A 16,307-nucleotide genomic window follows, 5' to 3' on the forward strand; every position below is an offset into this window, starting at 1 on the left:
TAAAAATGTAATATAAATATATTTATATATAAATAAATAAACAACATGTCAAATTGGATTGAATATTTGAATTCGATCCGATTCTACAACCGGATCCTATTATCTGACTCTTAAAATCCAACAAAAATATATTCTAATCCGACAAAGTAAGATCACTCCCACTAGATAATCCGGTGTGGGGGTTCAACTATGATACCAAAAGTATATTCCGAACTGGACTCAAAACATAAAGAATTGCGTCCAAGTTTGATCTTGGATTCGAACTTTGTACCCTGAGAAACGAAAAATGTTTTCAAATTTTCCTTCCCATCCAAACCCAGACCCAGGGAAGGAAAAAATTGAAAAGATATTTGATATTCGAGTGGCATAAAAATTAGAAGCTCAGAAGTCAGAACGTGTGGCTGCCATCCCTGCCGTGAAGGAAATAGAAAATTTTGCTTCTCTCCTTCTCCTTCAACCGTCACAAATGCAAATGGTAATGGACTTCATAAATCATAATGACAGTTACAAGAAAGTAAAACAACATCCCAGCCTCTCCTCTACTTTTCTTTCTCTCCCCACACCAACTCCTCACTACCACAGCTTTATTCGTCCACCAGCAAGAGGACCTGCAGTCTCGCATTCATGGCGCAGTTCACTGCTCAGGGAGGTCTAAAGCTGTTCTTCAATGGTAAGGGAGTCTCTTTTCGGTTCGATTCCAATGACCCATTTCATTATAAAGGGGCTGGCAGGATCAGATTCGTGGATGCCCGTCCTATTCAACCCCACAACAACAATACCAGATCCTATCGGTCTAGCCGAGTTTTCAGTTCACTGGGAAAGAAACCCAGCGGCTTCAGTACAGAGGAACGCTTGGTCGCTGATGATGGTGGCGAAGTTGACCTGGGTTTTGATGAAGATGATCAGTTTGAGAATGATGAATTGTCTTGTTTCAGAGGTTTGGTTTTGGACATCTCTTACAGGTTAGTATTCCTTACTTCCATTTCTCTTTTTTTTTTGAGAGGTGCTAGCTTTTTGTAAGCTATTTGATTTGTTTGTGATTCTGTTCTTATTTAGTTATTGAAGTTGTTTTTTTAATGTTTGTATTATTGTATTTGTTACTTATTATTTAGCGATCAGCTGGGTTACTCCGTTCAGTTGATACCAGCTCTGAAAGGTTCGTCGTTCATCTTTTAAGAGCATAATTTGTGGATCAGCGTGAGCCAATTAAACGATCACCTGTCCATTGTAAGCCAGCCACCAGGCTAAAGCTTCGGTTCCTACTCGTTCTGTTTATCTTGTGCTGACCTTTAGAGCAGTACTGTGGTCCGATCATTTTCCTTTTAGATTAGACTTAAATGTTTTCTTTATGGAGGATCCTTTTGGGAGGGGGAGATGCCGTCATGGGATAAAGTCTGGTTTCTATTGTGGCAAATATTGGTAGGAGAATATCCTTGAAGGTTGGTTTAGAATCCTATATGGGAGTTATGGCCAATGGAAAGATGGATCAAGTTAAAAAGAGGTATACTTGTTTAAGAGTATGAGTGAGGAGGAATTTGATGAGCTCATGGAGCTAGTTTAGATTTGGAGGTAGAGGAAAATTAGATGGATCAAGTTAAAAAGAGGTATACTTGTTTAACAATGCTTCTTTTCCTGCCCATTATTTTCCTAGGGATGGATTGTTGGATTGGAGGGGGGTGTTGGAATGCTCTTTACATTGCTTGCACTACGTCTGTCTTTGGTATGAAATAAAAGGTAGGGAAACCTATACAAACCTTGCACATATAGATAATGTCCTGATGAGATGTCTGAGCAGCAGAAAATGTTCTGATGAGATGGACAAGCTGTTCTGGATTTGACTACTTGTGTACATAGAAGGTCAGAGGCCTTGGGGTGGTTCCTTGAGGAGAAGCACTCCAACGCTCAAGTTAATGAATAGAATAAAGAGGTTGTCTAGGCCAAGCTAGTTGAGACAAGCTGGTCGTAGCCGAGCGATCTTAGGAGCTTAAAAGGCAGGGGAGCTAGAGAGCATAGAGTGCAAAAGTGTGTAGAGAATTTCACCTCGTTTGTGGGACATGTGTCAGGTCCCGAGGTTGTCTTCAACTGAGGTTTTAAGAGCGTATGTTGTACGTTCTACGCAAGAGAAGGGATGAGGAGCTTGGAGATGTTGGTATCAATCTTGGTAAAGTCGCGGGCTTCTTCTGGCATTCACCACGTGTCCCCACTTCGTCTAAGGGCTGTGGCATGCACCAATGTTAGCCTTCAGGGCAAAGGCATGTCATGTGTTCTTTAGATTGTCCAAGTTCGGGACACGCCACGGTCTTCGATTCGGACAATTGTCTGCACGCCAGCAGTCCACATGGAAGTTCAACCTGTGCTTGATTTACGGCCCCATCATCACCTTTTCTTTCAAACCAAACACAGCCCAAGAGATTAAGTTTTCACTGCTAATCCGCTTGCCAAGAACACAATATTTTTAGCTCTTTGCCCTATGACCAGCCTTCCCGCTCACCTTTGGTCCCACATTTGTTTCTCTAACAGGTTGGAGATTCTTTTCAAGTTATATTTGATCAATATGATTTAGGAGCATAGTTACATAAATTATTAGGTGAAGGGAAAATTGAGAATTGTTTCCAAGTTACCAGTGCGAAAGCCTGCTTCCTTTGGATCATGGAGGTTGAACTTCCTAATGAACTCCAGATTTTGTTATAAAAGTCCTCATTAAGATACTTCATTAATTGTCATTATGATTATTCAGATATATAATTAGTTTAGTTTTTCATATACCATAAGATTTATATCTTGTTTTTTATGATTCGTAATTTCAAGGGATCTACAGTTTAAATTCTTTTTAAATAAATCCTGATTGTCAAAACAACAATCATATTCATTATCGAGAAACTTTATAATTTGTTAAAACTTAAATGCAAATTCAAAACTTGTTTAGAGAAACTCACCATGTACCTTGATGTTCTTATCTATTAAATTCCACTTTCATTTTGTCTCTAAACCTCTTTGTTAAATTTCTTAACTCTTTTATTTTATGCAGTAACTTCTCCTTTTTACCCCGATTCCATGGAGAATTATTACAAGCAACTGCATTCACTTATATTGGCCTTGCATTTCTATATTGTCATTCCTCATCATTGATAATTCAAAGGGAAGGTATAAGTGCCAAATTAGTAAACTGATGAAAAGACCAAAGATGTCACAGCTATAGTTAGTAATTATTGTCTCGTATAAGTAATATGGGATAAACTTGTGTACAATTTGGGACCAAGAACAAAAAATACAGCAAAAAATTTGGTCAAATAAACATAATACAGTAAAAGATCGGTCATATACATGTTCATGTTTACTACATTTTCATTTTAACAGTTTGAAGTAAAAAATTTGGCATATCTTATATATGTAAATATGTGTATAATATATTAAAAGTATGCATTATTAGAATACACATATTATGCATATATTTGAAAAAAAAAATTGTGATTCAGGATGCTTTCTTTAAAAAAAAAACATGAATATACATATAAATTACTATGGTCACAGCTCAAGAGTTGCTGGCAGGGAAGGTTCAGAAATGTCAGAAGGTGCCTGATATGAGGTATCCACTGGTTTGGGTTTTGAAAATTTGGAGAACTTGAATGGTGAAGAGAATGGAAAATGGGGATTATACAGTGTGGCCTGGTCTTTTACACAATACAAGATTGATAGTAGGGTTAGCAGAGCTTGATATCCATAAAATAGAGATTTTTCATATGTTCAATTGATAGTCGATTGTTTGATGCATTTTGTGCTGTTTTAGATCTTTTTTATTTATTTATTTATTTTTGCTGATGTAGTTCTTGTGTTAGAGTTATTCCTAATATTTTATTAAAACAACATTTTCAATGAATATATGCACTTTTATGCTTTGGTTGCTTGAGAACTGAATCAAATTAGATAACTATGTAACTATCCTTAGATGTGAATGGACAATGCTTGCATTGTTCCACTGTGTATCTTTTGGGGACTGGCTTTCATTCATGCTTCAAATTGGATCCTTGAAAGTTTGAAGTGGCTTTGATCATCTCCGGTGGTTTCCCAATCATTCTTAAAAGTTTTCTGATGGTCTAGGTTCAATGTTTTTAAGATTTCTTGCTTAACAGGATGCCAACACAAATATAGTTACTTTATAGTTCATATTGTAATAAAGATTTGCAGAATATGGATTTTTTTGTTGAAATTCTGTTTGTTGCTTTCCACTTTTCCTTTCTATATTGTTCTTTCACCTTTTTCTCCTTCTTTTGATAAATCTTCCTATGTTGCGAATAAAAAACAAGGAAAAATACCCTTTTTTTCTAGGTTGGACTTGTTTCCTAAACAGAAAACTTATTTTCCTGAGGTTGTCTTTACTGGGATATAAATATCCATGATAATCCAAACAAATTAGTTGATTTTTCATTTTTGTCACTGTGGAAAATTATTCCTAGCTTAATTAAGAATGAGTAATGAAGTTGCATGCTTTTTTCTGATTTTGATCATTCTGTACTAGGCCTATCAATGTTGTTTGCTGGAGGCGTGCTATTTGTTTGGAGTTTATGGAGAAGGTTAGACTACTTGTTATTTGTTTATTCATGGACTTCGTGATAAGATTCCTTAGATCCAGTAGTTTCTGCAGTAACTTACGTATTTTTTGACTTGTTTTCTTGTAACAAGATTTATGAGACAATTTAGTTATTCAATGAATGGGAAACGTAAGGTACTTCTAGGCCAGATTTCAAGAACAGCCTTCTAAAACCTTGTGATTATGATATTTATGAGACAATAGTTATTCAATGAATGTATATCTATTTTGGTCATTTCCTTGTTGGAAGATAAATCCATCTATTTCTATATTGTGAATTTTTAGACCTTGACATTTTTTTTGGTAAAGCGAGATCTTGACTTTTTTTTTCCTCATTCAGGCTGATGTCTTAGAATATTATGATCAGACAGTAAATTCTCCCAGTGGATCCTTCTACATACCAGCTGTGTTAAGGGTATGTAATTAGAGTATGCTAAAAGATATTGAATTATTTTATTTGTCTACTTGGAATTCTACTTACTAATGATCTCTAACTATTTCATTTATTTTTTCCTGACAAATTTGTATGTTTATTATTTCCTCCAAATTAGGTTTAGTTCACTTAACTGATTATGATTTTTCCTACTCCCAGGTTCCACATTTATTGCAGGTTGTCAAGAGAAGAAGAATTAAACAACACCTTAGCCGTAAAAATATATTTTTCCGGGATATGTTCACTTGTCAGTAAGTAGTCAATGAAATATGTAAAATTTTCTTCTAGTTACACTTAACTGATGCATCCCCTAAATGGGTTCCAAACCACTGAAACATGACTTCGATCTTTTCTTTTACCAATCCTAGTTGTGTTGCAAAAAATTTAAGCAGTCTTTGAGATTGTGGGTGGATTTGTCGTGGTTTGTTTCCTATAACCAAAATTTTAAAGGATTTTACCCTGGTAAGAGAATTTTAAAGGAATTTGAATCCATTTCTCTTGAAACTAGAATATCTGGGGGTTCTATTTTTTATGGATTGCCCAAATTAAGAATGTCTATATAGTATGAGGCTTTTGCTTTGAAATATTGGCCTAGCTGATCTCTCCTATAGTTTTCAAATTTATTATCTCTGAAAGAGTGAACCGATTTTCTCAGTTACATGTAGTAATATACATAATTGGAAGTATTTGTCTCTTTTGTCAACAGGTATTGTTCTTCACGTGAGAACTTGACAATTGATCATGTTCTGCCAGTTTCTAAAGGTGGAGAGTGGAAGTGGGAAAATCTGGTAAGAGCATCCAGAAGATGTTATTTATTTAACATTATATGAGAATGATATAGTGGGGAGATGTTTTATTGCCAATTGAATTAACATGATTTTATTTCTTTCAGAATTTAGATTTGTATATTGTTATATATTAAGGTTTTCTTTTACTTTTTACTTTTTTATTTTTTTATTTTTGAGTGGCACCTTAGTTCATTTAGTCACGTGACTTGCCATGTGCTTCACAAGTCACAGCTGAGGCTGTACAATTCCTTGCGCTTTAATTATGTTTGTTGCTTGTAAAGTACTCGATTGGATGACTCTAAAAGATGGGAACAAGGCATTGTTGAGAGCACTCAATAAAATTAAAATTTTATCAAAAACATAGTCAAGGACTTACATGTTTAGTTCAGATTAGAGAGTTCCTGGAGAGTTTAACTCCTTTGGTAAGGATTTCTTAGTCTGTAGTTTATTATTTAACCACTTATTAGTATCAGCTATCAACTTGGAGTAACTGATGAATACAAAATCAAGTGGTTATATATGGCCAAAAATGCACAGTCCTGCACTTAAAACATGCATCACGTAAGCTACCAGATGCTCATGCATGTCATATTCTTGATATTTTCAGCTTTGCATATGAATGATTGCCCTCCCGAATGCTCTCTTTAATCTTTATACCATAAGAATGCAAACTCTCCTGATTCCAGGTTACAGCTTGTGCAAAATGCAATTCAAGAAAAGGTCAGAAGACTTTAGAAGAAGCAAATATGAAGCTTGTCAAGGTTCCAAAGGTCTCTGATACTTGTCCCTATTTATGCTATTTCTTTAATTACTATAGATAGAACCGAATTTGTCAGGCTCTAACTGACTAGACAGCAAGACCGTTATAACCCCAACTGAACCAGTGAGCTTTCCGATTTTTACTTTTTAGAATGCCAGATTTTATCTGAGTGACCCACTAATGATAAGGACAAACTGTTGAAAACGTCCTGATTTTAATAACCCCAATTGGTGAAAAAACTCCTATGACATTCTATTTACAAGCAATAGCATGCCCATTAAGCTACGATTGAATGTGCATTTGAGCCATAACCCAGTTTGTGAAGGGGCAGAGTCTGACAACATTGGATGGAACTTCAAAAGAGGCAAATATTGAGTAGTTGTTAATTTTGCAGGCCCCAAAAGAGTATGACATACTTACCATACCGCTGACAACAGCAGCTATAAAGATGTTGAGGATGAAAAAGGGGACCCCTGAGGAGTGGCACCAGTACCTAGCAAAGCCATCTTCAGAGCCATGACACAACTCATAATTCCAACACACCACATTACATTCATACAATCTGTATATAGTAATATTGTGGTCACCATCATGAATCTTTCTCACTAAGGTGCCTTGAAAAGTTGTCATGTATTCTGTTGCAAATCTTACTAAAACTTCTCTTGGCAAATTTCTGGTTCCCTAATGTCTACAAAGTTTATTACCAAAAATAATTGTATACAAAGTTCATGTATAGCAACTCAAATCCTAATGTATATTAATGAAATAATGCATGCATTGTTTATCTCAAGTCTCAACCCAAATCGATGTTTATGAATTTTAGCTTCATACTACAGATCCGAGGGCCCTTTAATGAGTAATGACTAATGAGAGCTAAAGTGGCTGAACTGTATGTCTTTTGGCCGGGGCCAGGAGGAAGGTTGTGAGCTGCTTAATGGCTGAAGCCTGGTGTTGGGTTAATTGCTATTGTTTTTAAAATTAAAACCAACCCAGAAAAGCTGAAAAGCAACTGATTTTCTGTTCATGGTTTAGCACTTAGCGGTTTGTTCAAGTGATTCTTTCAATCACCAACAATTCCTCGCCTGAAAAATACATACATTACAATTACATTGCCACTTCTGTTCACCGCAATTGAGTGTAATTACTATGCTGTGCCTACTAGACCCAGACCCGGACATCTGTCTTCCTTTTTCTGCTATGTAAACGATCTTCAGCTAGTTGAACAATGGCAACCGTTCCTGACCCAAAAGGTTGGACCGTTTGGCCTGAAAAGTATTCAGGCAACCGGTTTTGTTTCACCCCTGAATTGTTCTTTTGCCAAAAAACAGTTGGCTTGGTGAGTGACCTGCTGACGTGGGTGGTTGATCCATTGACCTATTTGACCCGGACAATAGTTTTAGCCATTTTTTATTTTTAAAATTATGTATAATGTACTATCCATTGGACCGGATAATTTAACTACTGACCCGAAAACCGGTAGCCAAAGTAGAATCTTCAAAGTCGCTGAAGCAGCTTAGCTGATCCAGAGCTTATCAGCAGCTCAACCCTCATACCTCCCACTCCCAAACGGGCCCTTCAACAACATCGGATGCAGGCCCATTCAAAATTTACAAATTTCTAAAACTAAGACCACTTCCCTCCCGCCCAACTTGCAAATTGCAATCCTAGTGCTACTGGTACAGTTGAAAACTTGAAATGAATCAGATTAGTGTAACTTACTCGGAGTTCATTTGTTCTTTAGTTCCTGTGAATTCGGCAAACCCCAAACCCTGCTTAACGTTCGCAACCAAATTGCTGGGAGAATGGTAGGAAGGTTCTTTTTCTTATCCACGAAACAACAAATCGAGAAGGAAAAGAAATGCAGCAGCAGCCAAATGATGCTCCTTTCACTTCAGGGCCTCCCTCCTGCGGGAAGACATCTCTCCTCTTCCAGTTCGCTTTTAATTCCGCTTACACTAGCTCTGCCCATCGTCATGTCGTCTTCATCTGCAACCGCCGCAAGTTAGAGTCCAAACCCCCTTACTTAACCCAGGTATTCTACATTTATTACTACTCTCTTTCTCTCTCTGTTTTTCTTTCCATTTTAACCTGTATCTGTATGTAATGTAATCAGTAATTCATTTTTGAATGCTGCTTGCAGGGCATCGATGCCTCGTCGGATGTGTTTAACTGAATACGGATACGGATGAAGTGAGTGTGACTGAGAGCATTGTCCACTGGGATATCAAGAAATTCCCTTTTCCTTATTAACAATTTACACCTATCCAAGCGTTTCTATTCGTTGCCAGGTATGTAGAAGATTACGAGGGGATCAACAAGTACTTGGCTGGATTTCACCTGCACCAACTCGGAACCTACCCAGCAGCCGTTGTAATCGATGATTTCGGAGATTTCTTCGATGACAAGTAAGTCAAGTCAGTCATGTGTTTGTGTTTGTGCTCCTCAGAACTGAGAACTACCCCAGTTTTGATTTTGCCTTTGTTGCTCCAACCTCTAAACTCTAAGAGAGAGGAAATGATGAATAATCCACACTTCTATTTGCAGGAATTGTAAAGAGAGACTGAGTAATCCAAGAGGAAGAGACCTTGCCATGGTTCGAACTCTGGCCTTGTGCCGGGATGCCATCACCCATGCCAAGTAACTGTTCTGTTCCCATAGTCTACATTTTCGATGCATGGAGTGCTGTTTGGTTGTTTTCTTCTGATTCTTAGCTCTTTATATGTCGTCAGGAGAGCCTTGCAAGCTCTTGTTATCTGATACCCACCATGGCGATACTCCAAGGTTATTGTTCATCTAGAAGAGATGGATTCCCTCCATTTTTACCGTCGAAGGTTAGTTTACAAGATGTATTAATAACCCTAACCCTAACCCAAATCCCTAAAACCCTCCAACCCATTTTTTCTTAATCCATCCATGTTTATTAGCAACTTTTCAATCTTTTCCCAGACTTCGCCAATTCCGCCCAGTTTCTTTTTTCTTCGTTTTGACTTATAAAAGAATGTAATTAGATTGAGTCTTTGGATTTAGGGGATGGATCGGGATCCTTCATTCTGACAAGCGATCTGCAAAATTCTCCACGGCTCTTCAGTATTTAGTGTTGCAGGAGATTACCGAAGAAACCGAACAGTAATCTCTTTCTTACTTCCAACTGTCTTAGTTAGTCATCACAGACAGAACATCTATTACGAATCCTGATTCTGTATTATGAATCCAGACCCCATGGTCCCCATCACAGAGACAGAGCCTCACTCTTGCCAGTTGCCACCCTCTCTCCATTAACGGGCAAATTTCAACATAATAGCATTATTCATAGCAGTGATGATCCAGCGAGAAGGTTTTTAAATTTCTCTTCTTTTTCAGTATAATATGTCCATAATAAGACCCTTATCCCCGCTTTTATATAAGGGTAAATTACAAAGACCCCTGTACTTTGTTTTGCAACAAGACCCTATCACCATGAGATAAAGACCCTCTTTCGTAGTATTTTTTAATCTCCATATTATCCTTGTAATAAACAATTGGAAAATAAATACTGATCATCTTTCCTGACCTCACGACATACGAACAGAACAATAGCAGCGGTAATCCCTTCTACCTCAGATTCCTTCACATTTTTCTCTCTCTCTCCTCCAATTTGTTTTCTTCCCCTTCCCCTTTTTTCTTCCCGCTTTCTTCTATTTTCCGTTCCTCTCAGCCATAGCCGCCACAACTCATTGCAGCAGCTAATAGTAACAAAGTTGACCAACAGACAGGAAAATGCACTTTCTTCTATAAGAGCCATCTTAACCTTATTATTCGACCATGATAAATCCAAGGCCTCACCACTATGCCATGGAACTCATGCATAGGTTTCTCAAATAACCGAAAGATTCTTCGAAGTAAAACAACACAAACTGATTCTGACATTCTACCTATACTCCTAGGCTTAGCCAATCTTTCTTTATCAGGAAAAAATGAGCTAATTCAGATGAACTATTCACCGTATAGTATACATACAAAGGAACAATATTTGCAATATCATCCTCATTTGTTCTCTCGATGGAATCAAATTACCATTCTGGGTTCGGAAATTGGAGATTGCGAAGTCGAGAGATGGCATAGGAGTGGAGATCGAGAGCTGGGTTGTGGAGAATGAGGCCTGGTTTGATCGGTCGTCCTCCAAATTGAGCCACGAGTCTCTGCTCTTTGGTGGCCACTCGTCGAAGAAGTGGCGAAGAGGTTGTTGGGGTTCCTCTTCTCTCTCCATCTTCTGCGGCCTTTCGGATTTGAAGTCGGCACCCAAAACAAAGTAGTGCTGCTCTTGCTACTGTTTTTGCTGTTTTGAAATGTCAGGCTTTGCAACTGCGGCTGAGAGTAGTCACCTTGTAAAGCAGAGCAGCTCCTCTGTTTGGATTGAGCTAGCAGTGTAAATCGCCACGAAGTCTAGAAGAGGACGAATGGGGATAAAGGAATTCATGATTTGGGATGTTGTAATAAGAATGGTGTTGGTGATTGGTTTCAGCAGCAACTGATGAAGAGAGTGAAGGGAGTAAGAAGAGGAATTTGCAGGAGTTGTTGGTAATGGCAGAGGGGTTTATGGGTATTGATGAGATTATTGTAGAGGTGTTCGCCGTAATAACTTCCACAGATTTTCTTGAACGGTTTCTACCCCTATGCATGTCTCTCGTAGTACTTTGAATCTGGGCATGCTTCTTTCGAGCATCTCCATTTCTTTTTATCCGTTCTCCTGCATCTCCCTGGTTTGGGGTCTGTTTTCTTGCCAAAACTCATCTGAAAACAGCCCCACCTAACTGCAACAACAGATACTCGGATCTTATTTTTACCACTGAAAAATCGATTCAAGACAAGGGTAGTATGGAGACTAAAAAATATTATAATGGTAGATTTCAACGAAAAGTTAACTAAAGGGGGTTTTTGTCTCACGGTCATAGTACAAGAGGGTCTTTATCGTGAAATAAAGTACAGGGGTCTTTGTCACAGACCCCATAGCACGGGGTTTTTATAATTTACCCTTTATATAATGATGATGAATTGATGATAGAAGAGTAGAACTATACAAGGGCTTTGGGCTTCTCTGAAAACATGCGGTGAAGAACCGAGGATTAAAAATGGAGGGAAAGGAGAAAGAACACCCCAACATTTTTTTTTGGGTTCAGCACCAAAACAAGTTGCCACGTGTACAATTTCTGTTATTGGAATTAAAACAACGGCAACAAGGAAAATCCAATGTTCATTCTCATCACTTTGTGCAGACAAGATCAGAAGAACCGCTTGAAAAATACAAGAATGTGAAATGTTTAGAGGTTCCCGGCCATTTGAAGCCTGAGAAACGAATTGGAATTGAATTCAACCGTATGGGCATTTCTAAAATGAAGTGGACAAGCTTGTCAGCCCAAAGTTTTACCGGTTGCACAAGCTTTTTCTTTCCCCTTTCTTAAAAGCCAAGCTGGTAGTAGAACTGTAGATACCATGCATCAAGTGGTGTCCGAGATGAACCAATCCCTAGCCGCAACCTGTGCAGTGAATAGATGAATGAAGTGATGTCCTGTTTTTTTTGTAATTTGCACACTGTTGTTCTTCAAACAAGTACTACGGATCAATTAGTGCACATGGTTATCAAGCGACCAGTCCCAATCAGGGGTCCCCCCTTTCAATGGATCATCGCCCACTTGTCTACCACACAGTAAGCATTTTAAGTGTTTGTTTCATTCCATTACAAGCTCCAACCCCATTTTAAGTTTTTAACAGTCTACACCAGATATCCATATCAATGGACCATTTGTTTAAACATTTGATCACCCCTGTTTTTTCATGATGGATTAAAACTTTGGCTATTTGAAAATGGAAATACAAACCCAATTTGGGTGCTTGCAATTTAGCTGCTTCTTTAGTAAGCCCGTGTTTGGTAGTGCTTTTTTTAAGTGTTTATTGGGAAAGGCACTTAAAAGCAAGGTTCTAAATATCGATACAGGCTGGTATGCCATGTGTTGGTACATTTTTTTTTAAGTTTTATTTATTTTTTTTCCGAACTGGTTCAGAAAGATCGATTTAAGGCCCGGCTATCCTCTGAACTAGTGGCTGACCCGATATAACCCCTGAAGGATCGTATCGATAAGCCATTGGCACGATATATCAATACTTTGAACCTTGCTTAAAAGATTTCAAAAGCATCAGAAAAGGCCAATATAGGCATTTGGACCAATAAGCGCTTTTTCAACAAAATAGACTCATTTTAGAGAAGCCCGACTAAAAAGAAAAGAAAACATTTTGTAGAAGCCGAAAATTTGGGCTTTCTCAAAAGAAGTGTTTATTGCGTACGTATTTGCGTTTTTTTGATTCATCCTTTTGTGCTCAAATACCTATACTCCCAAGCATCCTATACAAGAGAGGGTCAATCAAGGGACTCAGTAGAAGAAGTGTGACTCGGAGGAAGAGAGGTAATTACTAGGCCTACAAAAGCAGGCCCACTTTTCTATAATATTACTGTATTTATTTCTAAGATGATAACTGATAAGAATGGGAATGATTTGGGCACATCTATAAAGGAGGAAGACTCCCTAATCATCAGTCAAGGCTCATGTTTAAGAAGACACATTTAGACATGGATCTCACTTTGTTTTAGGGTAAAGAAAACTGAGAGTTGCATAATAAAAGTCGTTGTTTATTGGCATTTCTCAAATAAAATATGGGATTTTGCCCAATCCCGCATGGGTTCATTTGATCACGGCTGAATTGGCTGAGCCTAAATGCTTTTCAGCTTTTTTTTAGTGAATAAGCAATTAAGTAGGGTGTCAGATGCTTAATTGCTGAATTGCGTGTTCATTAGAGGAGTCTGTTATCCACCAATAAGCCAGCCACATAGTTCAACCAATTCCGCACCTATTCAATTTCAACGGTCCAAAACACATATAATTTCCTTTTTTTTTGGCTTATATCTCTTAGAAATTCATAGTTAACCGCACATTTGGAACGTTGCATCAGTTCAGGTGGGTCCCGCATTTTTGTATTCCATAATCCATATGTGTAAATTGTAATGTATGAAGAGGGGGAAATCATTTCATGGTATAATACTAAACAAAGGGAAGAGGAGTGGGGAAAGAATTGTAGTAAACGACGAATTTATGCAACTTTTGAATTCATCGCCCACCCAAATACACACATGACGGGACCCACTAGAAAACAAAATTGGGCGTGACGCCTGTCCCCACCATGTTTGAACTCTGAAGGTGAGGGAATATAAGAGCTGCATAAACTCGTGGTCTACTAGCATTGCTTGGGGGGATGTATAAATTGGGGGAAATCAGAAATGTATAAATTGAAGCATATATAATATATATATTAATTTTGGGGAGAGAGAGATGTGGGGTTGCAGTCCTTGCTGATTATTTCGATAGTTTTGTTTTTGCATACTCTGCCGACAGAAAACGAGGCCATAAAGAGCGTTGGATAGGTGGGAGGGACTTGTTTTTCTGTTCCGCTTCCTTCTTTCTTCTTCTTCTGGTAGTTCAGTATCTTTTTGACTATGGATTTCTTCCCGAATGTGTCAGTTTCCGCTGGCTTGCCCTCAGAGCTCCCGCCGGAGCAAGTTATTTCGCCGGCCTGTCCTAAGCTTGGGGCCTTTTCTACTTCTCTGGATGACCTTTTTTCTTGCGAGAATACAGTGAGTAGTTTTTCTTCTTCTAGCTCATTTTTGCTACTTGAAGTTTCACTTGTGGGTTTAACCTTTCCGTTTCATACACGGGTTTTCTAATTTTCTTTTGTGACTTGTGAGTGCTCTCTCTCTCTCTCTCGCGCGCGCGCGCGCTCGCTCTCTGGTTATTTTGAATCTTCTGTTGTTTTTCTTTTGCAAACTTTTGTAGTGGGTTTTATTTCTTTTTCGTTTCCTCTGGTTCTTTCTATCAAGGAAAGAGTAGATGTTCTACTATTTGCGTTATTTGTCTAGATTATTTATCCAGCTTCTATCGTCGGCTGTCTCTTAAAGGTTTTTGCTTTGTGATTCCGCCTGTTGAAGAATGTGTGGTCTTCTTACATGCAGGAAGGTGATGTTAGCTTGGAATGGCTGTCAATCTTTGTAGAAGACTGTTTATCCAGCACTGGGAACTGCGTACCACTACCCACAAATATCCAAGACCAAGAAAACCAAGCACCCAAACCCTCAAAAAAGATCCACCAAACGCCATGTCTACAAGAGTTTGTGATTCCAGGCAAGGCCAGAAGCAAAAGAAAAAGGAGCACAACCACCCCTTTAATTAGTTGGTCTCACCAAGACCCACAAAACCAACCTCTCCATGTGACCTCCTCCGACCCTCCTTTACTCCACCAGACTTACTGGTTGGCCGACAGTGAGCTCATTGTACCCAAAAAAGAGAACAGCAGCAGCAGCAGAAATGAAGAAGAAAAAGCAGAGGAGAAGATGGTGGGCAAGGACAGAACAGGCAGCTCGAGCAGCGTAGTGGAGGGTAGCATTGGACAGCCCAGGAGGTGCACCCATTGTCTATCACAGAAGACCCCACAGTGGAGGGCAGGACCTTTGGGTCCCAAAACCCTGTGCAATGCATGTGGGGTGAGATTCAAGTCGGGCAGGTTGCTTCCCGAGTATAGGCCCGCCAAAAGCCCCACTTTTGTGAGCTATAAGCACTCCAACTCTCACAAGAAAGTTCTGGAGATGAGAATGCTCTCTTCTGTTTCTAGTGAATAGAAACTCTGAATTTATTCTACCCATGTAGAGAAAAAAAGAAAGGAAGAAAGAAAATGAGAAAATCTGTAACTCTGTGTAGAGTCTACTTGAGGGATTTTGCTATAATATATACATAATGTGGGTTCTTTTCAATTTTGTAACTAGTGTTTAAATGGATCTGAGCTTCCTCTTTTATTCTTTTGGGGGGATTCTTTTCTATTTTCTTTCTCTTTGCTAGTCGGGGATGTTTGTTGATATTTCATTCTTTGGTTGATTTTTTATTCTATGTAATATTCAGAAAGGAAAGAAACAGTCCTACATCTCAGAATCGTTGTTTATTCCACTCCACCAGTTAGATTAAAAAGGGTTTGTTTGTTCATCTTTATTTGGTAACAGAAATTATATACACAAAAAAGAATACAGTTAGATTATCAAAATTAAGTTTTTTCTTTCTTTCGTTTGGTTCTCTCTCTCTCTCTCTCAAATTTCCAAATTTCCTCTACTCTTTGTTGCATATTGTTTCAGTTGAAAGGTTTTTTCTTTCTAGAAAACTAACTGACCGAGCCATGGAGATATTCACTGCACAGTTCACAGCATCACCAAAAGCTGACTTACTTGTGGTCAAAAGATATTGATGAAATGCATCATAAAGAGAGGTGATATTCTTTTATGTTTTGACTTGTTAGCCCCTTCTTTTGAGAGTTGATGGGTTGCAGTTATACTTTAAATCCTCTGCAATCTGCATGCACGTGATCGTTTTTCATCCTTCCAGCAATTGTGATTCGCATGAAAATGGACAACAGTAGTGTTTTGACTCATGTCCTCTTCTTCTTTTATGAAGACTGTTGAAAGTACCCCCCAAATTCTTTGAATGGCAAATGCCCATCCTTTCTTGTTTAGGGCATGCACTTTTCAAGGAATGACAATTTGACAAATCCTGGTTTAAGTTAACAACTTTATGCTTAAGACAAACGGGTAATAGCGATTAAAGTAAATCTTCAGCAAAAAATAATAATAATAATAAAATGAAGGAAAGAAAAAAACCCTCTAATGCCTCCCCA

General features: G+C 38.3%; 2 protein-coding genes, 1 long non-coding RNA gene and 1 pseudogene across 5 annotated transcripts; 3 read left to right on the forward strand and 1 right to left on the reverse strand.

The window, feature by feature from the left end:
- Positions 1–277: 277 nt before the first annotated feature.
- Positions 278–7,353, forward strand: LOC104597692 (uncharacterized). The gene is made up of 7 exons (XM_010259396.3): positions 278–962; positions 4,517–4,571; positions 4,929–5,003; positions 5,181–5,272; positions 5,728–5,809; positions 6,496–6,579; positions 6,964–7,353. The coding sequence occupies exons 1-7, from the start codon at positions 625–627 to the stop codon at positions 7,087–7,089; spliced, it is 852 nt and encodes a 283-aa protein (XP_010257698.1). The 5' UTR covers positions 278–624; the 3' UTR covers positions 7,090–7,353.
- Positions 7,354–7,837: 484 nt separating this feature from the next.
- Positions 7,838–13,716, forward strand: LOC148790068 (uncharacterized). 3 transcript variants are annotated; one of them, XR_016078854.1, is made up of 8 exons: positions 7,838–8,601; positions 8,710–8,759; positions 8,858–8,974; positions 9,114–9,206; positions 9,299–9,400; positions 9,597–9,695; positions 9,784–9,903; positions 11,822–13,716. It is a non-coding gene; the product is annotated as an uncharacterized LOC148790068 (long non-coding RNA). The 3 variants fall into 3 exon arrangements; XR_016078855.1 differs by lacking the exon at positions 11,822–13,716 and having other exon boundaries at positions 8,061–8,601; positions 9,597–10,952; XR_016078856.1 differs by lacking the exon at positions 11,822–13,716 and having other exon boundaries at positions 8,060–8,601; positions 9,299–10,952.
- Positions 10,546–11,826, reverse strand: LOC148790069 (growth-regulating factor 5-like; annotated as a pseudogene).
- Positions 13,717–13,947: 231 nt separating the features above from the next.
- On the forward strand, positions 13,948–15,683 carry LOC104597691 (GATA transcription factor 7-like). The gene is made up of 2 exons (XM_010259394.3): positions 13,948–14,229; positions 14,605–15,683. The coding sequence occupies exons 1-2, from the start codon at positions 14,092–14,094 to the stop codon at positions 15,265–15,267; spliced, it is 801 nt and encodes a 266-aa protein (XP_010257696.1). The 5' UTR covers positions 13,948–14,091; the 3' UTR covers positions 15,268–15,683.
- Positions 15,684–16,307: the final 624 nt, after the last annotated feature.

The sequence above is a fragment of the Nelumbo nucifera genome, chromosome 7 (assembly GCF_055504915.1).
Source record: "Nelumbo nucifera cultivar China Antique chromosome 7, China Antique-T2T, whole genome shotgun sequence".
Taxonomy (NCBI): domain Eukaryota; kingdom Viridiplantae; phylum Streptophyta; class Magnoliopsida; order Proteales; family Nelumbonaceae; genus Nelumbo; species Nelumbo nucifera.

Excerpts from the sequence above, each read along its gene's own strand:
- LOC104597691 (XM_010259394.3), top strand. The coding sequence starts at position 14,092 with ATGGATTTCTTCCCGAATGTGTCAGTTTCCGCTGGCTTGCCCTCAGAG. Across the intron at positions 14,230-14,604 it reads TTTTTTCTTGCGAGAATACA|GAAGGTGATGTTAGCTTGGA; the intron begins GTGAGTAGTTTT and ends TCTTACATGCAG.
- LOC104597692 (XM_010259396.3), top strand. The coding sequence starts at position 625 with ATGGCGCAGTTCACTGCTCAGGGAGGTCTAAAGCTGTTCTTCAATGGT. Across the intron at positions 5,004-5,180 it reads ACATACCAGCTGTGTTAAGG|GTTCCACATTTATTGCAGGT; the intron begins GTATGTAATTAG and ends TCCTACTCCCAG. Across the intron at positions 6,580-6,963 it reads AGCTTGTCAAGGTTCCAAAG|GCCCCAAAAGAGTATGACAT; the intron begins GTCTCTGATACT and ends TTAATTTTGCAG.